A 25,707-nucleotide genomic window follows, 5' to 3' on the forward strand; every position below is an offset into this window, starting at 1 on the left:
GAATGGAGAATCCAGGCCCAAGACTGCCCAGTGTGACAAAACTGGACATTCCAAGCATTTCTGCCAAGTTGAAGAAAATTGTCCTGCTGGTGGGATATTCCAAGCCCCCTGAAGGCGACCCCCCCCACAACAGGTAAATTGCAGCAGGATGGATAGGCCATGCCAAATGATGTAGATAGGGTGGGGGGGGGGGGGGGGGGGGAGATGATTCAGGCTGCATACACCTTTTAATCATTCGCAGGATGATTGCTCCTCTTTGGTACAAGGGGCAGCAGATCATTGATTTTTCATAGAATTTACAGTGCAGAAGGAGGCCATTCAGCCCATCGAGTCTGCACCGACTCTTGGAAAGAGCACCCTACCCAAGGTCAACAACTCCACCCTATCCCCATAACCCAGTAACCCCAGCCAACACTAAGGGCAATTTTGGACACTAAGGGCAATTTATCATGGCCAATTCACCTAACCTGCACATCTTTGGACTGTGGGAGGAAACCGGAGCACCCGGAGGAAACCCACGCACACACGGGGAGGATGTGCAGACTCCGCACAGACAGTGACCCGAGCCGGAACCGAACCTGGGACCCTGGAGCTGTGAAGCGATTGTGCTATCCACAATGCTACCGTGCTGCTCTATGTTCTTCACAATCAATGTACATCTTTATTGAGTGGCGATGTTGGCTTACTTCTAGGAATCCCAGAAAAAACAAATGATGCTCATCATTTGAATGATTCACTGTTTTTCATGCAACAACCTTCAACCTTTCATTTAGAAACAGTAATAATTCAGCTATCTGAAGCTGAGGACGTTTATACACTTGACAGTAAATTCCTTTACAGAGACACCATCCACTAGATCAGTGTTTTCAAATTGTTTTCCCCAGGACCAATTTTGCAACTGGCCAGCTTTCAGGACGCATGTCGGTTGTCCTTCCGGACCCATGGCAACTGTCCTTTGCGACCCATTCAGGCTGACCTTCATGTTCTCTTACCTTTAATCCAAAAGGTGAGCCTGCCTGATTCTCATGATCTCACTCTAATCAGGTTCACAGGAGAAGAGGGCAATGTGCATATCAGGTGCAGACCTCAGCCAGTTTCCGTTGTGTCAGCTTCATCTTTGTGAGAATGGAAAATCCAACCTCGCACATGTAGTTCATTGTGAAGGGCAATAGCAACAAAATGCTCATTTTACTCAGCACTGGATACTCCTGGAATGTGCCACTTCAGAATGCTGACAGACTCATGGGCTTTTGGTGTGTTTTTAGTGTGCTGTCATAGGTGATGTACAGCAGAGTAGTCTTTTCATTTGGAGTCAGCTGTAAGTTAATAACTGACTCTGTGGTCTCAACCTCAAAAGAAATTTTCACCCACCACTTTTCTTTCAAAATCAGAAAATTTGCCTCTCATTTGCCAGTACTTCCCTGCATATAGCACACATGGGCTTTGCATCCTTATCTTCACTGGCACAATTCGCAAAACCATACCTCAGGAAGTCATCTTTTCAATGCTTTGTCCCCGATTTAAGTCACCTGTTAACCAAAGTCTCTGGATCTCTGTATAGAGCTAACACAAGCACTGCCCTGGATTCTCCTGAGCAGCTCTCTCCACCAGATTCAGATGTGAGATCCTGGCCAGTAGGAACGCTGCCTATTTGTGCCTCTGGCCATCTCTTTCTTGTAAGAAAATAATGAATCTTCACAGTCCTCTTGCCTTGCTTGCGAGTAGCTAAAAAATGGAAGATGATCTCCTCCATGATTTGGCGTTAAAAGCACGTACATACAGGGCATTGAATGTCAAGTGTATGCAAAGGGCATGTGACCAGCTCACTGCTGCCTCTTCTGACCAGAAGACTATGCACCCTTATTTCCTTTTGATTTCAAAGGTGGCAGTGGCCATTATTCTCAATTAAAATGGCGGTAGCGGCCATAGGAACGCCACCACCGATCACCATGCGGCCCTTCAAACACCCACCCGCGACCCACACTTTGAAAAACCCTGCACTAGACCCACGGCAGAGACTGAAGTTTTCAATCTCTCAGTTCATAGAATCTTAAAATCCCTACAGTGCAGAAGGAGGCTATTTGGCCCATCGGGTCTGCACCGATCCACTCCACACTATACCCATAACCTACCAGTACATCTCAGGTGCAATTTAGCATGGCCAATCCACCTAACCTGCATATCTTTGGACGGTGGGAGGATTCCGGAGCACCCGGAGGAAACCTACACTGTCACGGGGAGAAATTGCAAACTCCACACAGTAACCGAAGGCTGGAATTGAACCGGGGGCCCCTGGCATTGTGAGGCAGTCCAAAGATGTGCAGGATAGGTGGGCGGCGCAGTAGCACAGTGGTTAGCTATTCTGTAGATGATGGCGTCCTACCAGACACAGAAGAAAGCTTTCATATCCCCAAGATGCCTTCCCTAAGGGCCACGAATATCGTAGGAGATTCAATCTCCCGGGACAGTGACTGAGGAGGCAAAGAGTAGGAGTTGGGTTGAATTATAAAAAGGGAGTTACTATGTCCGGAATTCTCAGTTTGGGAGATTAAATGTTGCTGCTGGGACTGAACGGTGTGCAATTCACACTTCCATTGGGGTACTATTCGGTAAACTAGTCAGGACATGGAAATGGGCCAGCAGTCTGCCGGCGCAAAGTTAGAGCAATTCCTGCTGCATCGGGCATTCTAACCACTAGGGCCGGAGTTAGTACTAAAGAGCCTGACAGCTGGAGCTGTTTCTATGCGCTCCACTTACTATACACTCAATGCAGCCACAAAGATGGCCCACAGAACACCTGACCCCTGAGGTTGGGAGTCCGAAGCAGACCCACAGCTCTATGCCAGTGAGGAAAGGAGGGACGCCTCTTCCCGAGGGTGGGCCGCAGACTCAAGCTGCCCTCCTGAATGGCGCCTTGGAGGTAGCGGCAAAGGCAGTCAGTGCTGCCAGCCTCACCAGGAGGAGACAACTGGTGATCCAGTGAGGTGGGTGTCACTAGTGAGGCTTCTGCTCTGAGAGGGGCAGAGAACCAGAGAGGGATCCAGAGGTCACGCTGCAGTTGGCCTCTGGTTGGGGTGAGCTCTGCTGATCCCTATTTCTTCTGCTGTGCGATAGCGTTTCTGAGGAGTGCCAACACCTGGTGGACACTTGATGAGACTGGCCATGTCCACCCTCTTGATGAAACAGTTAGGGTGTTCAGAGGGGTGGCCTAGGTCGGCTCGCAGATAACCAGAGGCCTTGTGAGCATTTGAAGGACACAGGCAACACTCAGCAGTGTGAGCAGCCAGGAGCCTGTAAGTAGCACCAAAGGGGTGTGTTTAAAAGACAATGGTGGACTGAGCTGACCTGAGGGGGACATCCTGAGTCCACGGACTTGGTACTAAGTTGTTACCTGCTACTGCCTCCAGCTCAGGCAGCCATTCCAGCAAGCCCGACAATTTTTGAGGGTTTTTGTTATAACCCCCAAGAGACCCACAGGGACTACCCAATTGATCTCCCCATGGTGTCCGTGGAATACGAGCTCCCCCGCTGAGGGAAAGAGGCCCAACAGCGGGCTTGTTAATTCCCGGAGATAAAAGCTGACCCAAGAGGGAGTCGGCATCTCAGGATGGTCCTGGCGAGGACTTGGAGTGTTGCTTAGTTGCTGTATTTCCTAACTGTGAGCAGGAAATAAACTACTTTTGACTTACCTTTTCTGGGTTCCTCATTGACTACAATAGTTTTTCAATGTTTTCTAGCCTTCCGCTCCCATGGCACCCAGGCTCCACTTGTAAATACTGGCACTAATTCACGCCTGAGAGACTTCCACTCAGAGGGGCGAAGTATTCCAGAAGTGTTCAAGCTACCGATGATATTGAAATCCATACATTTGACAGTTTTGCGGCCGCAGGGCGCAAACATCGATATCGCCGCCAGCTGGGGTCCGAAACATGGCGTCCGAATTGGCGCCGGGTACAAACATCGATGTTTTGATTACCTGCAAACCTTTGCCCGATCGTGATTCGTCTTTTTGGAGTCGAGAAATGGAGAATTCAGGCCAATGTAAATAGTTAAAAACATTTTTTAAAAATAGCAAAGTGTACTTGGAGGGTGGTGTAAAGGGTTAACAGATGGGATATGCTTTTTTATCACATAGATGAAGATCTACCACTGACATTGGTCAGTCATGTATTAGGCTTTCTCTCTCGATAATGGAATCATGCCTAGGAGCAATATGACTACTCTGTAATCTTTTTTAGGTGTAATATTTCTAAGCAGATACCAGAGTAAGTCCAGTCCCGATCTCTCACTACACTGAGGGCCGAACGGAGCATCTCGGTGTAGAAAACCCGGTTATATGCTGCCTTGGCCCTTGTTCCCCATTGAGGCCCCTTATTTAATGCGAGTGGCGTTGTGTAGACATGTATTTATCGGCGCTATGTGCGGGGGGGGGGGGGGGGGGGGGGGGGAAATAGGCGGCTAAACGCGCTCGCTTTGGGACTTTGTTCCCATTTTGTTGAATCACGGCCATAGGTTTTAAAGTATTAATGGTCTTTTCAGATAGTTTTCTCAGTTAAGTAAGTGTCTGTTTGAGTACTTGAGAAATGTACTTGATAACCAACACTTGTTAATTCCTACTCCAAACTGGCTGGACTTTTAAAAATTAACTAAAATGGTAAAGTCATCAAAGGCTTTTCTTAGAAGAAGACTGAATGATTGTACAGATTCCAGCATTTAGTCAAGCTACTCCTGAAACAAATGTATAACACCAATGTTTTAAAAAATTAAAAATTTTTTTTTTTTATAAATTTAGATTACCCAATTATTTTTTCCAATTAAGGGGCAATTTAGCGTGGCCAATCCACCTAGCTTGCACATTTTTGGGTTGTGGGGGCGAAACCCACGCAGACACGGGGAGAATGTGCAAACTCCATACAGACAGTGACCCAGAGCCAGGATCGAACCTAGGACCTCAGCGCCGTGAGTCAGCTGTGCTAACCACTAGGCCACCGTGCTGCCCTATAACACCAATGTTAACAGAAGTAAAGCAAATAGTTATTTTAATTTGAAAAAGAATGACCCTGTCTTATGTAGGACTTGATCGAACAGAAAGGTTTCTAAGTGTCATTTGTAGCGAGTTTTGTTGGGACTTTCTACCAACCTCTGTCAGCAAGTTCCCCACCGCTATCTAACACACTTAGTCACTTTTCTGGGTGCTGGGGAGTTTCTCTCCGGGCTAGCCCACACTTCAAATTATTTTAATCTCTCAGGAGCTGAACCCACTAGCCAGACCGGCACTTCACAGATCGGGCCACCATTTTGAAAGGGTGCCATGATCACAAAGTGAGCTTGTGTGACACCTATACCCCCCCACCCATGGGCAATGTCAGCCCATACACATAGGCATAACCCCACACACCGCCCAAGTGATGATACCCTACTGTGGGGTTGCTGAGGGCCCTCCTTTTCATGCCTTCCCATGCTCCCTTTCAATACCACCACCAACCTTCAGGAGGATCTACACACCGGCCCTGCACAACCCCATCCTTCATACCCCCTCCATCCTCCTTTCATGGGCATGGCCCTCCTCACACCCTGACCCTTGGCAGTATACCCGGGCTCCTTGGCACTGCCACCCTGGCAGTGCTCCTATCAACTTTGCACTGCCACCTGTGCACCATGGCAGTGCCAGGGTGGCACTACCAAAGTGCCCGTGTGCAAGGGGGAGGGCCATCCTGCCCTGTCTCTGACCACCCAGGGACCTCCGATGGCCCGGGAGAACCCCCGGATGCCGTTCTGCCTGGTCCACATTTGTGCGGTCCAGTAATTAACGGCACTCGGCTGGGATCTCCCTGGAGAGGCAGATAGTTGTTGGGAGCCCAACAGGTCCTGGGTCAGCACGCTGGTCTTAAACCCACTTAGATGTGCATGAGATCCAGATTCTCATGAGGTGTGCTGGCGTCGGGAGGCCTGCGGAAGGCCTCTCCCTCCACCTACCAGCCGTGTCGCACTCTCGTTGGGAGTGTTAAATTGTTTATAAAAGCTTACTGGTGTTGGGATTGCCAATGCTCTTATTAGGAATTAATTAACTGTACAACTCTTCTGGCAATATGCAAATGACAGCTTCACAGTCAGAGAACTTCAGACCGAAACACACCTGGAGTAAAAATAGAGAGAAAGCCACTGCATGGGAGAAAGAGGAGAACATTAAATGGAAAGGCCATTGGCTCAGGAAAAAGCTTGGAGTGAAAAAATGTACAATAAAGCAAATAATAAAAGAATGATAACTGCAAGGCTTTACAAAAATAAATTAAAAATAGAGTAATTATGGAATAATTCAGGAAAATAAACAACTATAGATACGAAAAAACAATTAAAATGTGACTAAAGCTAACTAGATGGAAGAAGCAAACATGCTACAAGATATAAAATAAAAATAAAAATAGCAGTAAAGAAACAATCCGCAGAATAAAGTGAACCAAGAATGATTAAGATATTTAAGGAATAATCTTCAGCCAAGAATATCAAACAACTGTAATGTAGAAAGATGACAAAAATTAACTTGTAAACTAAAACTTCCATGAAAAGGCAAAGGAGGAATTAAATTAGTGGGAATGAAATACTGTGTAGCAGCTATTTTCTGACGGGATTTAATGTGGCACTTTTGGATACACTCCAAATAAAAGTTTTGCCAATTAAATCGCAAGCAATGGAAAACAACTGACTTCTTCCTTAAACACACAAATATTCTAATTCAAATATGCAGCTTCAAATATAGTGCGCCAATAATTCTTTAACTGATATTTGAGCAGCTTGGGAGGAACACAACTGAGGGTTCAGAAGTCATCGTAAACCCGAACATCCAGTTTGAAGAAAGTAATCTGAACATCTGTGTGGCTGCCCGTAATTCTGCCTCAATAGGATCCATTTTCTTTATGTTATAGCCTCTTCTTGTTGCAAGGATTGAGTGGAACCCTGTCAGTGATTTTAACACTACCATGTTTTCACATTCACAGAATCATAGAATGCCTGCAGTGTAGAAAGAGGCCGTTCGGCCCATCGAGTCTGAACCTCAACCAAAGAAAAAGTTGAAAAATGGGCAGGAGTTTTCAAACTCCATCCTTCCTGCTTTGGGATTCATTTTTACCCTTAGCTCTTTGCTCATCTGTAGACAAATCAGAATGATACAGATGGCTTGAAATAGCGCCAAGAACACAGCCATCTTGTAATTTGCACAATACATAAAGTTAGGATCAATAAAATGCAATCCAATAAATGATGTTAAAGTTTATGTTTCCCTTAAACACTTTATACAATTTATCCTGCAATTCAGAAATTAAACTATATTTAAAGAAATATTCCTCCTGTTGATAATAATTTTCGCTAAAAATCATGTGTGATACAGCCGCTGCCTGGAGTCCTATTGCATAGAAACAACACATGAAATTGATTGCTTTTTATTATTTTCTACTGCACAGAAAGGGTCAGTGCATTGATGCTGTTTACAGATAATGTTTTTAAATATTTGCTACATTACCATAAATGCCATGAAGAAAGATGCCTGGTACCTTTAACTGTGTCTGTCACAGCTTGTGACCCTGCATCAGAACAACTGGTTAAAACTACATGGGATGAGTAGCTGGCTAGCATCAACCAAGAGTCCAACACTGTTTGAGCATCAAAGAATATCTGAACATTTTCACAGTTTTAATCAATGCAGATATTCAGTTTGAGTATTCGGTCACCATTCTGTTCACCTTAATGATGTGGGTTGCGCAGCTGACTATTTTGATTGCAACAAAAAAGCATTTTAATTATAGCCAGAATTTTAAACAATTAAAGTGACCTGAACTTGTGTAAAATTGTGTAAAAAAACGTTGGGTGTTCATCCCGACGTCACCGCGCATGTCAGTGATATTATAGTTGGCAGGAACGCAGGGGAGGCAGAAGTGCAGCTGCTGACACTGCAAGGGCCAATTAAGGCCATTCATTTAACAACTGAAAACAATTTTCAATAGCCCATACGGTTTTGCGGATGTTGCATAGGCAACATGGGAATGTGACCAACATATTTTCCCTGAGTTCTCTTCTGAGGTGGGTGAAAAGGCCCCCGGGCTCTATTTCTTTAGGCTAGATGAATTTGCTGTGAAATGTATCCGATATGAGAGGCTTCTCTGCCATTTCTGGTGTATTCAATGCTTTGTTTCGGAATACATTTTCTTACCACTTTTGTCTAAAGATTTCAGCAGAGTGCTCTCTTAGATGATGAGAAGGTGGGTTTGTGAGCCACCTTGTTACTCAGGAGCCATCCATCCAAATGATCAGGAATGACGCACAGCCTTGGTACCTGTGAATGTTGCAGGACGTAAGCATCATATGAGCTGTGAGGGTAAAGGGCACAAACTTGCAAGATCAGTGACTTGTCACAGACGAACTGCACGTTCATTGAGCGGAACCCCTTCTGCTTCATTAAGGTACCCAGCTCACCTGCAGGCACCTTGATGGTCCCATGAGTGCAGCCAATGGCATCCTGGAGAGGGCATGGGCGGAGATGCAGATTATCTCAACTGGACAACTGAAGGGGAGCCCCAGCATGTATTACTTACAATTTAGGGCATTGGGAGAGATGAACATGTGAAGGGCAAAGGCTCAATGTGTGCAGGAAACATCTTGCACATGGCTGAAGGGCCCTGGCAAATATTTTTGCCTCCCTGCACATGCATGATTCCTAGGGATATAACCTAGCCTGTGGTGTCCCTTTGAAGATGGATGGTAGTGTTGGTTGGGGGGCATACAGGCCTAAGGGCTATGAAATGCAAATAAACCGCATCGGACCTCATTAAAATGTAAGTGTATTCTATTTACAAAAGCAAATGTATCATAACATTAACAATCATACTACACCCATGCAACCACATGTGAAATCAAAACTTCTTATTCTTGCATTCCTACCACTTCTTCTGGATGCTTCTCCGACATCTGCAGCAGGGATGGAGGCAGTCTGCTGACCAGTTTGCCCTGTTGTCTTGGATGACCTTGGTGGTCAACCTCTGGAAACCTGAGGCCTGAAGGACCCCAGCTTACTTTGGTGGTTCTACGGTAGGGTAGCTGTTCCTTTTGTTGTCACAAAGAATGAAACTGAAGGAGTCACAGGCAGGAAGGATTCCAAAGGGCTGGCCACCCACAGAGAGTCCTGAATGGAGGTCCAAGTAGTATTCAACAGCTGCTCCTTCTCCCTTTTGGTGCCAGACTCCATGAGGGGAAAGGGCTACCTGGAGGGAGGTCGAGGTAACCCATCCCCTTCTCATGGAGCCACTACAAAAAGTCACCTATTGCTACACTTATGGACTGCAGGTCTGTGTGAATCTCCGGCAGAAACTGGGTGATGTGCTGGACCAGGTTCTCCATGGCATCTGCCACCTTCCCCATGGAGACCTCAATCTATGCATTATCGGCATTTCTTCATCAGAGAGTAAGAGGACGGACTCTTCCACCTCATGTGCCTGTTGCAAGATTCCAAACATCTCTGTCTGATGCTTTCCTTGTCGTTTCCGAAGTACCTCATGCATGGCCATCCTAGAGGCTTGTCGTCCAACTTGGATGTCGCAGATGCATCTTCTTCAGCAGTTCTCTGAGTGCCAGTGAGTTTGGCTGGCCCTGTCTTCTCCAGCTGGGATACCTGCTCATTGAACTCAGGTTCTTCAGGTCAGGCAAGCTCTCTCTCTCTCTCTCTCTCTCCTGTTGTGCCTCAACCAGAGGTGAACTTACACCTTTGGGGGCATTGTGCTCTTGCTCTTTGCAGGAGCCCCACACCCCCTGGTGACATGGCAGCCCACCCCAATGCCATTGAACTCCGCCTCAATGACATCATGCCCTTCCAGTCATATCAAACGCCAGCTACACTGTTGAGCTCCACCCTGAATGATGTCAATGTCACAATGCAAGGCACAGAAACCCAAAATCGCTGCTTGACAGACTGCTGTAGTCCTCTTTAACTTGACAACAACAAGCATGTATTAATAGATATATTGAAATCCATGCCCACCTGTTATCAGCATGATGATAGAGGTGGTCAATATTGCGATCTTGGTTCCATGGAGGCAAGCAAATATTAACTGCTTGATGAAAATGGAATGGAGAAATCAGCTGATGATATGACTGCAGCACAACACAGGCCAGTGCAGGACAGAATCAGCCAGAAAAAGTCCAGTGCAGGAAGTGGACTGTCCAGTCCAAGTCTAATATCAGCGGCTTTGTTGGCAACTGTCTGGCAGGATTCCATTCTTTAATTGTCCAGAAGATTAAGAAGGCACTTTCTAAAAGCCAGAATAGAGTGAAGGGGATGGCCGGTCTGCATGTGACCACCAGCCATTATATCAGACCAGTATACGTTCTCTCTCTCTCTCGAAGACGACAAACAGAATTTAGACTGAAAAACATTGTAGGGTGACAGATTCTTTTAGATTTTCTTGCTCCATCAGTTGTTTGCAACCCACGGCAACTTAGATAGCTTTACTTCTGCACTTTTTCTTAAGTTCACAAAATCATCAATCACATCATCGTAGGTAAAATATTGTAAGGATGCATTTTTAACTGTCTGTCTTGCTGAACTTGTCCAATTTTCCTGGCTCATTGCACTTCGCAGATAATGTTTCACTCTTTTCAATACAGAGAAAGAACGTTCAAGGGAAGTATTTGTGACAACTATTGTTAAAAAGAACTTCAGAATGTTTTCCATAATTGGAAAGGATTCCTGCAAACCATCACGTACAATTTTGTACAAATAAGCTGGTGATCTCAAGGCACAAGAGTTTATCATTATCGATGAAATTAATGAATTACTTTGCTTCATCTTCAAAAAAACTTGTGTCCATGCTCTCCTGTTAGAATTCAATTAACCTCTTACTGCAGCGGTCCTTAGCATTCTCATCCAAACTTTTGTCAATAAGCATGCAAAATAATTAAACAGCTTTCTTCAGAGATTCACTTCCACTCTGCAATTGCACCATTATTGACTTCCTCCCATTCAAGGCTGGACTGATGGCTCAGCTTTCTCCTTCCATCCTCGCTGTAGGGGACCCCCCCTTCTGGCCTCCACTGCATTGAGCTGCACTTTGAGAGATGCATCACTGAATTGTGGGGCTGGAGCTCCCTGTGATTACTCCTCCAAAGTTGGGTAAGTTGATACCCTGGCGCTTTATAAGCATGGTGGGGCTTATGCCACCCTGTCCGCCCGCCAGGCGATATATCGGAAAACCCCCCGACTGCATAATTTATGAGGCTGGTAGTGCGTAATTCGGCACAAATTTCCACCAGCCTTTGTGGTAGGAAACATTCCTGGTTCTTCCACCCCCACCCCCCATCTCCCCCGCCATGGCACCTATGACTAGAATATTCTGCCTCCAACATCTACAAGCCCTCCATTCAACCTTGACGGTGAGAAACCGTTTAGAATTGATAATCTGTGCCAAAACTAATAATTACCTGGACAAGCGTGAATTAATTAAGGAAAGCCAATTTGAATTTGTTAACAGCAAATTCTGCTCAGATAACTTGATTTGATTTTGTTTAAAGAGGAGGTAACAGAGTTGATGAGGATAATGAAATTAATATTTCGGGCTTCCAAAAGGTGTAGAATGAGGAGAGACAATGTAAAATAAAGGATACAACTGTAAAGACATACAGGAAGAGGGCGACTTGGGGTATATGTGCATAAATTATTGAAGGCAGTAAGGCAGGTTGCGAAAGTGGCTAAAAAGTTTTAAAAATAGACATGGAGGACAAGGAAGTTATGATGAACCTGTATAAAATGCTGGTCTGGTCTCAATATTGTGTCCAATTCTCAGATGATGCACTTTAGGATGGAAATGAAGGCTTCAGAATTGGTGCAGAAAAAAGTTACAGAAATAGTTTCAGGGATGAGGCACCTCAGTTACTTGGAAAGATTGGAGAAGCTGGGGTTGTTTTCACTAGAGGAGAGAAGGTTGAGCGAATATATGACAGAGATGTTCAGAATCATAAGGGGTCTAGTTAGAGTAGATAGTGAGAAACTATCTAGTGAGAAACAGAGGGGCACAGAAGTTAGCGCAGTTGCTTCACAGCTCCAGGGTCCCAGGTTCGATTCCCAGCTTGGGTCACAGTCTGTACGTTCTCCCATGTCTGCGTGGGTTTCCTCCGGGTGCTCCAGTTTCTTCCCACAGTCCAAAGATGTGCATATTAGGTGGACTGGCTATGCTAAATTACCCTTAGGTTAGGTGGGGTTACTGGGATAGGGTGGAGGTGTGGGCTTAAGTGGGGTGCTCTTTCCAAGAGTCGGTCTGGACTCGATGGGCTGAATGGCCTCCTTCTGCACTGTAAATTCTATGATTCTATGAAACTGTTCCATTCTTGGAAATAGAAAGAACCAGAAGGCACTGATATGAGGGAAAAAGACGAATGGCAATATGAGGAAAATCGCTTTTACGCAGTGAGTGGCCAGAACCTGGAATGCAGTGCCCGAGAGGCTGGGGTAGCCAAGTTCAATGATGGCTTTCAGAATGGAAATGGATAAGCACTGGAGGAAACAAAAATGTAGGGCTACAGGGAAATGGTGGAGGCGTGAGACTAGCTGAGTTGTCCTTGCAGAAAACCAGCATGGTCACATGAGGGCACATGCCCTCCTTCTGTGCTGCAACCATTCCACGATTCTACTGTAGTTATGCCGATGTACCTTGGACATAAAGTGTAATTTTAATATTGGCAGCAGCCTAACAAAGCTTTCCAGAAAAGCTGCTGCATTACAGAAGCTCCAAAAGCAACACTCCCTTTGGGATAGATCATTGTACAATAATATAAATTCAAGCCAAAGGAGGTTTGTCTACCTTAAAAGCATCTGTGAACTGTTAATTTTTGAGTGAATGACATCCATTTGTATATAACTTGCCAATTCTCTGTAGTACTTTACCAAGCCTTTGACCAAACTTGAAGAGTTTAGCAATGTCACACAAATGTTGCCATCAAGCCATTCTATCTATCAGACAAATGAATAATGTGGTATATGAAATTCAGTGCCAGTGTGATGATAGCCATGATGTGGAGATGCTGGTATTGGACTGGGGTGAGCACAGTAAGAAGTCTTACAACACCAGGTTAAAGTCCAACATGTTTGTTTCAAACATTTGCTTTTGGAGCACTGCCCCTTCCTCAGGTGAATGAAGAGGTATGTTCCAGAAACATATATATAGACAAATTCAAAGATGCCAGACAATGCTTAGAATGCAAGCATTTGCAGGTAATTGAATCTTTACAGACCCAAAGATAGGGGTAACCCCAGGTTAAAGAGGTGTGAATTGTCTCTAGCCAGGACAGTTTGTAGGATTTTGCAAGCCCAGGCCAGATGGTGGGGGATGAATGTAATGCGACATGAATCCCAGGTCCTGGTTGAGGCCGCACTCATGTGTACGGAACTTGTGTGCAGAAACTTATAGCTAAGTTATAGCCAAGTTCCGCACAGGACCGATAAGTCAGAGTACAGGAGGGAGATAGAGAATTTAGTGGCACGGTACAATGACAACAATCTCTTCCTACATGTCAGAAAAACTAAGGAGCTGGTCATCAATCATCATCGTACACGCCCCTGTCCACATCAATGATGTCGAGGTGGAGATGGTTGACAGCTTCAAATTCCTAGGTGTGCACATCACTAACAATCTGTCCTAGTCCACCCATGTCGACGCTATGACCAAGAAAGAACAACAGTGCCTATACCCCCTCAGGAAATTAAGGAAAATCGACATGTCCACAATGACTCTTACCAATGTTCATAGATGCACCATAGAAAGCATCTTATCTGGCTGCATCAGAGCTTGGTATGGAACTGCTCGGCCCAAGACCGTAAGAAACTACAGAGAGTCATGAACACAGCCCAGTCCATCACTCGAACCTGTCTCCATTGATTCTATCTGCACCTCCCGCTGCCTTGGGAAAATGGGCAGCATAATCAAAGACGCCTCCCACCCAGGTTCTCTTCTCTTCCAACCTCTTCCATCGGGCAGAAGATACAAAAGTTCGAGAACATGCACTAACAGGTTCAAAAACCGCTTCTTCCCCACTGTTACTAGACTCCTCAGTGACCCTCTTATGGACAGAACTGATCTCTTCACATATCTTCTCCACTGAGCATACTCTGTATGCTTCCCCTGCTGCCTGTGTCTATGTCTTTACATTGTGTATTTATGAATGTCCTATGGTTTTTTTTTCATGTATGCTGATCTCTATGACCTGTATGGACTGTACACAGAACAATACTTTCCACTGCACCTTGGTACATGTGACAATAAATCAAATCAATCAATCAATCAAATAGAAGCATTGCTTCCATTTATCTAATAATTCAAATAAAGTTAACAAAAAGAGAATACAGTCTTGTCAGCAAAGGTTCTAAAGCACAAAGTTCAAATGGTTACATGTTTCTCACCAACTTCACTACGATTCACTTCAATAGCCAGGTGATCATTCAGAAGTCTAACCCAGCTAATTGGTTTTCACTAATTGAACTGCAGAACTGACGAGGCTGGAAGAACATTATTGTTTCTCAGCCTTAACAAGTAAATCTTAGGTCGTTCTTTCAAAACTAGGAGTAAACTGACAAAGAGAAAAAAGTGACAAAACGTTTGGGGAAAGCATTTGAACACAAAGAATATTCCTCTAATAATAACATTGTTTGATCACTGAGACTGGTTTAAGCATTCTGCAATTTAAAAAAAGGGTGGGATTCTCTGATCCTGGGGCTAAGTATCGGTGCCTTCGTAAATGCCGGAGCGTTTTACGATGGATTCGTCTGGCCCCGAGGATCAGCGATCCTGTGCTGCACAGGGGCCAGCATGGCACTGGAGAGCCTTATCCTACACCAGCTGCCGATACGGGTATCAGAACGAGCCCTGCGGGTCCGTGCATGTGCGCTACGGCCGGCGCGAGTTCGCGCACGCGCATGGGTTGCCATCTCTGCGCTGGCCCCGATGGAGAGCTACAGGGGCCCGGTGCGGAGGAACATAGGCCCCCACCGGGCTAAGCCCGCCCGCCGATCGGTAGGCCCCGATCGTGGGCCAAGCCACCGTGGAGCCCACCCCCGGGGTTGGATCCCCCCATCAGGCCACCCCCCGCAACATGAATGGCGAGGTCCCACCGGGTAGGACCATACGAGAACGGCTCTGGCGGGATTTGGCCTAACTCGGCACATCACGCGGGGAGAATTGCCGTGGGGGGGGGGGGGGGGGCTGCGATGAGTGGCACCTGACCCGACCGCGCCAGCGCCAATGGCACCGATTCTCCGGTCTGCGGAGAATCCCCGCCTCGGCGTGGGGTCGGAGAATCCCCCCAAAGTTCTTTAGCGGCAACAGGGGCTGCCAGCAACATGTGTGATGAAATTGTCATATATCATATTTCATGTTTGTGGCAGTAATGTTATTAAAAACCCTGATTTAAAATGCATACAGGCAGCCTGTCTACTAAAGCTGTATTTAAAGAGTAGTAAAAGGTGAGGTAATGATTGATTTTAACCATTTACTTGTGTATAGAGAGATAACTAATAGGATATTGTTATGATTCCGGAGATTTCCTGGAGAGTAGATCATTTTTGAGGGATTATATTTAGTCATAGCTGAGCAGGTGATGGGACATCTTAGCGGGATACAGATGATGTAATTAATGGGAGGAGCCAGGTCTGTCTGCAGTTTGCAATTTTGTCAAAAGCTGTTGGGTTGAGTTGAAGGGTTTGACAAAACAGAAGTGTACTGGATTTTCTCTTGATAGGGTCTCTCTCAAAGGTCTACACAGATAAGCAAGTAACTTGTTTTGTAAAGTTTATTTATAACTGGCATTTGAACTGTATTCAGTTGCTTAATTGGAACTAGTGGCAGGTGGTAGATAGTAAGTTAAAGCTTTTCCTTTTATTTAAGAACTGTTAACTGTAAAACAATTTCTTTCACGTTAATGGGATTAATTATGTGTTTAAGTTAGTTTGTTTTAACATAAAAGATACCTGTTGGGCAGAATCATTACTCCTGAGGTGAAGTATCCTTTATTCACAGTTTTACAACTTGAAAACTTGTTTGCTGTTTGGTGTTCTCGGCTGGTATCCCAGCAAAAATTGGGGTCTCGTCCGGTATCCTACCAACTGTTACAAGCTCCTGGGCCTGTAGTAGCATTTTCCTTCCCTCTCTCCCCTGAAAGGGTTTCCCTAATGCCAGGGAAAAAACATCATGACCCCACATAATATATTTGACAGGAAAGTCAGCAAGTGTGGGGGGCAGCAGTAGTTTTATCCCACCAAGGATTCACCAGCTTAGGTGCCGGTGTTCAAATCACAGTAGAATATATGGGCAGGATGGTGACGAGTCTTAATTTTATTCCAATGATTTCTTTGCCCCGTTTAATATCACAGACCTGCATAATTTACAAGTTTACAAACTTGCAGAATCAGGTGTAATAAAAAAACTAAAATTGATACACATAAACAAAAAAAATTAAGGTAAAGTATTTGGATGTAGATTAAAATATAAATAAAAGATATTTGAACTAGAAGTGCATGTATGAAATATCCAAAAAGAGACGGACAGGCTAATATTATGAGTGACATTTGCCACTGGAACTGGCAAAGACTTATAACTGAAACTTTCACCTATCTTTTTCACTTTCAGGTGCTGTGCATTTGTCAGTTTTCCTGTTTTTATTACAGACTTTAGCTATAACTGTGATTGTTAGGAGAGTCAACTAGGGCACCAGTGTCATGATATTGCTGGTAATCAATTGGATATTTCAAACACTTAGCATCAAAAGTCTGATAGTTTGGGCTTGATGGTTGCCGGCAACAGCTGTATTTTTTTTAGGTTCATTAAATTAACTGTGAATGGAAATTAAAAAATTCATAGCAGGCTGATGGTACAGGAAATGTTTGTGTAATAGAGACTTTTGCACATTGATGCATCATCAATTCTGCAACTGAAAACCCGTTTTTCAAAATCCTCGGTGAGTTGCATGTACATTTTGCATTACTTCACATCTGGACAAAAACAGAATCTGGTTGTCACAGTGTGAAATACTTTGGATCACCCACAGTTAGCTAGATTTGGTTCTTTAAAAACAAAAAGGAAAAACAAAGGCATGGACTGAATGCAACAATTAAGATCAAATACCGTCACAAATGTAACAAACAGCAACAGCAAAACGTCTCGATGCATTAACTTACTAAATTACTCTTCACTTACTAGCCCTCATTGTACTATTTTTAATAAGGTACGGGTCACTGACCCATTCCTGGAAAAATCCAAGATCACAGGGATGTTAACCCCAATTGACAACTGAACAGATTTTACAAGCCAGCTAGCATTAATCTTCTAGTCCTGTCTGATGTGACAAACTACTGACTGCAAGATTCAAAGGTAGACTTTGATTAGTCTCCCATGGTGGTGGGCGTTGTTGGTGTGGCATTCTGCTTTCAGTTAATGAGAATATTACAAAAGTAGACTGCACACTGAGTGATGGCCACATCCTCCACCTCCCACTTGCCTCACTGAAAGCAGTCAACAATTAATCCACTGAAAGTCAGACACACAGTTATCTCAAACATGTTTGTTCATCAAGTTGAATGCCTTCCCTTCCGAATATAACCAGGCATAACCGCATATTTAATCCAACAAAATCAAATCATTTCAAAGGCTTATGCCCTTACATTACTTGTGGGCTTTTTAGTAGCTTTGTTCCTGTTACGTATTCCAGACATTTAGCTGTGGAAATTGGTCATTTTGCAATATGTCAGATAAGATAGTGTTTTGAATCTAAACTTTGAAAGAACAAGCAGAAGCTGCGATGTCAAAACCGTGGCATTAAAATATGAATAGTGCATTTTTGTACACACTTCTAAAATTAAGTCTGTATGACTCGATCCACAGAAATTGAACGTTTTTGTAATTTTACAATGCCATCAACTCTTTTCCTCATTCTCCAGGAATTCTTTTAAAAAAGTAATTTCAATTATAAATGTCACAAATAGAATCACATTCAGTAACAATTCAAGAGCAGAAAGCAACCTAAATTGGCTGTGCTTTATTCAGATTATTTTAGGAAGGTGGTTCAAAAGTTCTTTTATTAATCTCAGTACAAATTTATAGGTAACAACTACCGTGAACTTTTCAGCACTCTCAGACAGAAGTAGCATCTATTGCATGGAAGGAAGCATCAAAGTTACACTGCTTGTCTGGAAACTTTAGTCTCTGCTGCCAAGCTTGTGCCATTAGCTGACAAACGCATGTCATTAGGAAAGTACGTGGTGCAAAGTAAACTACTGTTCAAGAAACGCAGAGCAAAGGCAGACACTGCTCATAAATAATGGTGCTTTTATATACAAAGAAATGAAAGCAAATTGCATGGTTGGTTTAATTTCTTACCTTACCATACTTTTGTGCATACGATCCTGTGAGCAAGGAATGAAAGATAATGATAGTCTCATCGAGATCCCAGACAAATACTCGCTGCAAATATAAAGACAAAAAGTCAGTGAAATAATACTTATTTTGTATTAACGCCACAAAACATTTATTTGTATTGCTGATTGCTTTGCATTTTTTGTGCTTTCTGCTCTTGAATTATGGTTGAATGTGATTCTATTCATGAAATTCAGCATTGAAAATACTTTTAAAATAATATTTCCTGGTGAATGAGGAAAACAGTGAGATTACAAACCTATTCACTTCAAAATAGATATACATGATGTTGTAATTTATTGTCCTTATAAACACATGGAGCATGATTCACTCAAAACATGACTAGGTGTCATTTTGGGTGGGTTTGGTGGGGTGATTCAATCCGGCTGTAATGGCGAAATTGCGACCTGTATTCACCCGCACTTAGTGCAAAAATCGAGCCTCCCTGTGATTCTCGCCATGCCTGGCACCCTCACCATCTTATTCGCCGTCTCGCGACTCAGCTGCTCACCGCTCACAAGGGGGAGCTGCTTTTAAATGCTCACTCAGCACTCACTCCCAGTCAGAAACTGAGGATGGCAGCTCAGAGACCTACTCCTCGCTTTGGGGATGCTGACCTGGCCAGGCTTCTCGATGCCGTGGCTGAGAGGCAGGGCACCCTGTTCCCCCAGGGGTTTGGAGAACCAGCAGCACAGTTAACAACGCCACCTGAGAGGCAATGGCAGCGGCTGTTAGTGTGGGCAGCATGACCAGGAGGAAGAAGAGCTGCAAGGGTAAGTTACCACTTCTCTCCTGGCATCGGTCCCGCCTGCCACGCCTCAATTTCCCAAACCCCCAACCAATCCACTGGCTGACACCGTGCACCCGCCCAACATCTGACCTCCAAGATTGTTCCTCAGAACCCCCTGGCATTCACCAGCACATCCCCCTCATGCCTAGGTGCATTGCCCACACATGCTAACTGTTACACACTGTTCTAACCCATCATGTGTGCACGCAATGCTCTTGCTTTGTCGCCGTAGGAGAAGATAGACCATAATAAGAGGGAAAGGGCGAAGATGGTGGGGGCTGAGTCCTCGCCCACTATGAGGAACAGGCCCTGGAGATCGCCAGGTTGCCTGCGCAGAGGACAGTGACCAACAGAGAGGTCGGCCTGCACCAAGAGGTGAGGATCCACTGACCTTTCACCCAGATGACCTGTTTCAAGTGAGTTGTTGGTCCTTCCCTTTCACTGACCACATGTCCATTGTCTTGCTGGATCACTATCTGATATGGTCAGGACCCCCTCCCACCCCAACCCAAGAGAACACCTTGGAGGAGAGCTCCAAGGTAAATACCGGCAATGTGTCACAGCTATCACTCACATTTTCCACCAGCACAGAAACACACACCCTAGCACGGTACCATTGTGGATAGCACAATTGCTTCACAACTCCAGGGTCCCAGGTTCGATTCCGGCTTGGGTCACTGTCCGTGCGGAGTCTGCACATCCTCCCCGTGTGTGCGTGGGTTTCCTTTGGGTGTTCCGGTTTCCTCCCACAGTCCAAAGATGTGCAGGTTAGGTGGATTGGCCATGATAAATTGACCTTCGTGTCCAGAATTGTCCTTAGTGTTGGGTGGGGTTACTGGGTTATGGGGATAGGGTGGAAGTGTTGACCTTGGGTAGGGTACTCTTTCCAAGAGCCGGTGCAGACACGATGGGCCGAATGGCCTCCTTCTGCACTGTAAAGTCTATGATTTGATTTATAGTGGGCAGACTTCAGAGTCATTATCTGTTGTCCACCACACAGCTGCTGATGCAAATCAGGTGGAGGCAGGAACATCCAAGGGAGTCAACAGTCAGAGATCTGCTGGGCCCCAGAACTCAGCTGGGTCTCAGCCAGATGACCAGCCTCTGGACAAGGTTCTCCCAGAGCTGATGCAGGTGCTCGGACACAGCTGTGACATTCAGGAGGGGGTATCAGTGACATTCCAATGACTGCAAGCCGATTGGAGGAGTTACAACGCCTTCAGGTGCAGGAGATGGTGCTGGCATTGCTTGCTAGCCTGGCCAACACTGCTGGGGTGGCGACCACAGTGGAGAACCTGGAGTAAAACCATTGAGTGGTGGTGTCCAAGGCGTTGCTCAGTCTGTGGAGGGCTTCGACATCATGCACCATTCGCTGAGGGACATGTTCCAGACACAAGCGGACATTGACGAGACACTCCAGAGTGTGGCCCAATCACTGAGACCATCGCTGAGGGCATTGACACCTTGGTGCACACATTGGGGGACCTCCAGCACTGGGAGCGCCAGATGCCTCAGAGACCTCTGGAGCCCACTCCAGCTGCCCCTTCATCTCATGGAGTCACCCAGGGCCCTATGGGCACCCTCATGGAGGAGGAAGCGCTGGAGCCCATCCCGGGGCCTTCCACCTAGGAGATTAAGGCAGTCTCCAATTCTTCTTAATCCCCCACCTCCTGACACCGGTGCATCTCAAGGCAGAGGGCAGAACAGGCTGACATGGTCACTAACTCCAGGCCCTCCAAAGGAAGGCCACCATTAAAGGCCACAGGGAACGGAAGGCCACAGGGCACAGAAGGCAGCAGGCTGCCTCAACCTCTGATGTGCATCTTGGGGACACACAGTGTAGCACTGGACCATGGAAGTCCAAGAAGAGTGAGGAGCACCGAGAGGGCACTATCTGCAGCTAGGGGGAATGGAAAGCTGTCACATTAAATGTCAAAACATCACACACCTGAAACATGTGAAGCCTCTGTCACTTCAATCTTCACAGCAGGCCTGCCCGCACCCCCACCCACAGCTCTTCTCCAGTCCCCGCACCCTCCCAGTCTCTGCCTGCCCCCCCCCCCCCCCCCCCCCCCCCCAGCTTACCACAGTGTACAGTGCAATGAAAAAAGGCTTTTGCCTTGGGTTATTTTACAGATTGCTGCCATCTAGTTCGGCATGTCCTCCCCCCCCCCCCCCCCCCCCAGCCCCCCTTTCCCTAACCCCTCCCCAGCTCTCCAGCCCACCCCCCTTTCCCTAACCCCTCCCCAGCTCTCCAGCCCACCCCCCTTGCTATCCTCCCTGATCGATCAGCGGCTATGCTCCCTCTTCTCCTTGCTTCCCCCTTTCTCTTCTCCCTTTGTTGGCTTCAGCTGTGTTTTTTTTTGTGGATGAATGAGTGTGGGGGGGAGGGGGGTTGCCCCTCTTTATCCATCTCAGACTTGTAAGTGGCTACTTTAAAGGTTGCGCTCACAGAGCTGTGAATTCTCCAGTCTCTGCAGACACGGCTTGGGAGTGGAAATCTTGGCTTAAGTCATTCAGACTCCTGAGGATCCCGTTCAACAATTCAATTTGATCATCCCGCAAGCTTCCAAACTCAAAGGAATATGATCCATATTTATGTAACCTGTCCTCATAATTTAACGAACTATGCTCTTCTGGTGCAACTTGATTGGACTCCCACCAAGGTCAATAAACCCTGAAGGTCATATTCCTGAAGTTCAATATCTAAAACTATACACAGCACTCTGGATAGAGCCTATTGATTGCTCCAAACTGAGGCATCAATTCCTCAATTTTGTATTCCAAAGTCAATTGAAATAAACCCCAACACTCATTAGACCTTCTCATTATTTTTTGTGCCTGTACATCAGCTTTCAATGATTTGTGTAGATGACCAGCACTTCTCTACCATGCAATATATCTCACCATGATGAAGCCATTGGTAGTTTTTAAAAACTTTTTCAAAACCAACATGCGATGTACGTGCAGGGAGGAATGGGACAACTCATCGCCGCCGACTCATCGCCGCCGACTCATCACCAGCCCAACTCATCGCCAGCCAACTCATCGCCAGCCCAACTCATCGCCAGCCCAATAAAAACAGTACAATCAACAGACTTCTTAACAGCGCTCTGGAGTGAATGGAATTTATTTAAACCAACAGACTTCTTAACAGCGCTCTGGAGTGAATGGAATCTATTTAAACAATTTAAACCTATAGAAAACAAAGGACATTTTAACATATTTTTCAGTAAATTGACTCTATATATATTGCATATATATTTATTAACATGATAATCCTCCCACATCTATCCACGCAAACGCATCCACACACACACACCTGCATAGGGTTATCAATCGTGGCATCTCAAAGAAACTTATTAGCATGAAACCAGTGGCATATATCAGCTGACTTGTACCAGAGTGCACTTTGCAACTCACAAAGTTGCTCAATGTATATTCGCACCTGCCACATATAATTTTGTGCTTTTCGTCTGAATAGCTGAATAGCTGAAATTGACAAACACCAGGGTTATGGAACATGCGAGCGACAAATGTGAAATTGATTAGGTTCAGATTTGGTCAGTTGACTGTTTACTGTATATTTTTCAGTATTTCATAGAATTTACAGTGCAGAAGGAGGCCATTCGGCCCATCGAGTCTGCACCGGCTCCAGAGCGCTGTTAAGAAGACTGTACTGTTTTTATTGAGTTGGCGATGAGTTGGCTGGTGATGAGTTGGGCTGGCGATGAGTCGGCGGCGATGAGTCGGCGGCGATGAGTTGTCCAAGACCCGTGCAGGGCCACTCTCTGCATGATCAGAAACAGGTCTGTATTGCCCACATATGGCGTTTGTACTATTCATTCTGTACTCTTTTCTGACAAATTACACAACCGCTTCTCAAACCTTTTTACAAGATTGTTTTTCAGATTATCTGTGAAGTGCTTTCTCTGGCCACTTTGCTGAATACATTTCTTCCTTCAATTGGCTGTAAAATTTATCTTTAGGTAATTATTCATTGACCATTCTGGTCACATATCCAGTGATGGTAGCTGATTTTTCTACAGTAGCAATAGAGCCTGTGAATGAATAAATGACAAAACTTCATTGGTTGGTTATTCTGCCTCGCCAATGGAGACCTCGTATGCGGGGCTGTACTTTCCCCAACGGAGACAGGAAACAGGTGTGGGGACTGTTATCGGGTCCTGAACCTGCCTTGACTGACTGAAGTCAAGATTTTCATTGGGGGTGAGTCCTCAGCTGGCACAGAGGTTTTCCCTGTCCATTTAACCATAGCAGGTGGGTTCTCAAAACTTGAATCCAACCTGAGGACTTTCAGTTTGAGAGAAGCACGAACTGGGAGGGTGCTTCAATAGAAGGTATCCGCTCAGCAACTTTTAAAACCTTTCGTCATTAAAGTACAAAACGCAGCCACACCACCACTGTGGTTTATGGAGTCGGGCTGGGGAGTGGTGGAAATGGGACGGGGATGGGGTGGGGAACCGCTCCGCAGGGTAGTCTTTGAAAGTACCCCCCACCCACACAGACAAGGAGGCTCTCTGGACTTGCTTGGAGCATTGGCAGGAGCCTGTCACTGGTTGTCCAACTCATGTTGATCTGCCCCCAGTTATGTTGGCAAATTTGGAGGCCTCCATTACCCATCTTTAACAAGGCTCATATTGAGTCTACTTGTTTATTTGCCTTATGGGAATGATCAGCCTTTTCAGGTCCCAAACCTGTGTTAGCCAAAAGACTGACACCAGGAATGGGGTCGGTAGCTGCCCTTGCTTGCTGACTAGCCAATGTCTGCCTCCATCCCTGATGTTGGCGTGTCCAAACATTTCAACCAATGAAGTATTTGAGAGCTGCGATGTGCCCATGATAACCTGTTTCACAGTTGCATAGTTAAAGGAACATGACTACATCATAAATTTGAATTTTTAGGCAGCCAGTTTCCTTGGATGGAATCTTTCATTCTGGAGACAAAATCCAGTGGCGGACAGGAAAGTCGAGGTGATTCCTGCTGAGGCGGGGACTGGTTGAACATGCGCAACTTTCTGCTTTTGAGCTCATTTATTATGCATCCTCAAAAGGATCGGCGAATCTCGTGGTGGGGTGAGCATAAAGGCCAATCGTTATTTCATAGGGTCAAATGTGCTGGTATTATATTTAACTGGCACTTGGACGCCTTTCATTTAATCAGGCCAGGAGCTCCAGGTAACACGTCCAGGATGGCCCAAAAAGAAAATAGCTTTCGGCCCCACATCCTAGGGATGGGAGCAGGAGGCTCTGCTGTCTGACCATGCCAGTCGGGAGGTGATCCAGACCCTGTGGGGCCCAAACCAAAGATCGTCCTGCATTGCAGGAAGCGGATAAATGATCTTCCGTGCTTCAGCAGGGTAAGTGCATTGTTTACTCAGGAAACTAACAAATCTCAGAGGGGTATCAGGCAGCCAAGGTTAGAGTCCACAGGAATGTCACCAACGACTGGCAGATGGGACATCAGCACTAAATGTGTGCCAGCCACTTTAAGCTCTCAATCTCATATTAGTTCTTGGACAAACGACTTCTTAGTCACTTACTGGGGAGAGTTCAGCATGCTTCACCCATTGGGATCACAATCAATTCATTATTCTTTCTGTAGGAGTAGATTCTCATAACAAGAGAGACTGGCCAAGATCAGAGGTGGCACTCCTGAAACCTGTTCCCTCAAGTTCAAAGGCACAGGCCGCGAGCTGCCAGGAGACGACAGAGTTCAGATCTGCGCAGAAGGAGAGATTGGCCTTCCCCAACAAGGCAGTGAGGATGCATCCAGTATACATCGACAAGACATGGGCAATGACTGTGAGTGAATGTATGAGCCTGTTTATTCGATAACTAGCTCTCCCTTTTCTCTATTCCAGGTACCAGCAAGAAAAGGCATAGGATGTCATCTTCCACATGCCACAGTCCAGAACCCTCAGCCCATTTCTGTGGAGGAAGCTGCAATATACTCAGAGGGAGCACCATCAGCGGGTTCACCTGCACCCTCCACCAATGCAGATACAAATAATTTGGTGGGTCCTAATCCTATTGCAGGCTTGGGTTCACAATATGGTGACCACCTCATAGACACAGATCCACATCTAGCAAAGGCAGTGACAGCCAAGGTGGCTGATATTTGGATCATTGCTGGAGAGCGAAGGCGAGCAGTGTCTCCGGCAGCAGCACACCCCTCCCCGATCAACTCAATGCATTCTATGCTCGGTTCGAGCAGGAAGCCAATAATCCGCTGTTGAGTGCCCTAACAGCCCATAACTCACCTGTACCCACCATCACAGCTTCCGAACTTAGATCGGCCTTCCCGAAAGTGAACCCTCGGAAGGCGACGGGCCCAGACGGGAACCCTGGTCGTGCACTCAGAGCCTGCGTGGACCAGCTGTCAGAGATGTTTGCGGGCACCTTTAACCTCTCCCTATTCCACTCCGTGGTCCCCACCTGCTTAAAGAAGACCACCAT

At 45.8% G+C, this 25,707-nt stretch overlaps 1 protein-coding gene across 10 annotated transcripts in view; it reads right to left on the reverse strand.

Annotated features, from left to right (window-relative positions):
* Nucleotides 1-25,707, reverse strand: part of eya4 (EYA transcriptional coactivator and phosphatase 4) — a 623,026-nt gene that overhangs the window by 105,529 nt on the left and 491,790 nt on the right. For all 10 annotated transcript variants that reach the window (XM_038799374.1, XM_038799376.1, XM_038799375.1 and 7 more), the window contains one exon: nucleotides 18,402-18,485. In XM_038799374.1, coding sequence (XP_038655302.1) covers nucleotides 18,402-18,485 — 84 coding nt within the window. The remainder of the gene's footprint in view (nucleotides 1-18,401; nucleotides 18,486-25,707) is intronic.

This window comes from Scyliorhinus canicula, chromosome 6, assembly GCF_902713615.1.
Source record: "Scyliorhinus canicula chromosome 6, sScyCan1.1, whole genome shotgun sequence".
NCBI classification, from domain to species: domain Eukaryota; kingdom Metazoa; phylum Chordata; class Chondrichthyes; order Carcharhiniformes; family Scyliorhinidae; genus Scyliorhinus; species Scyliorhinus canicula.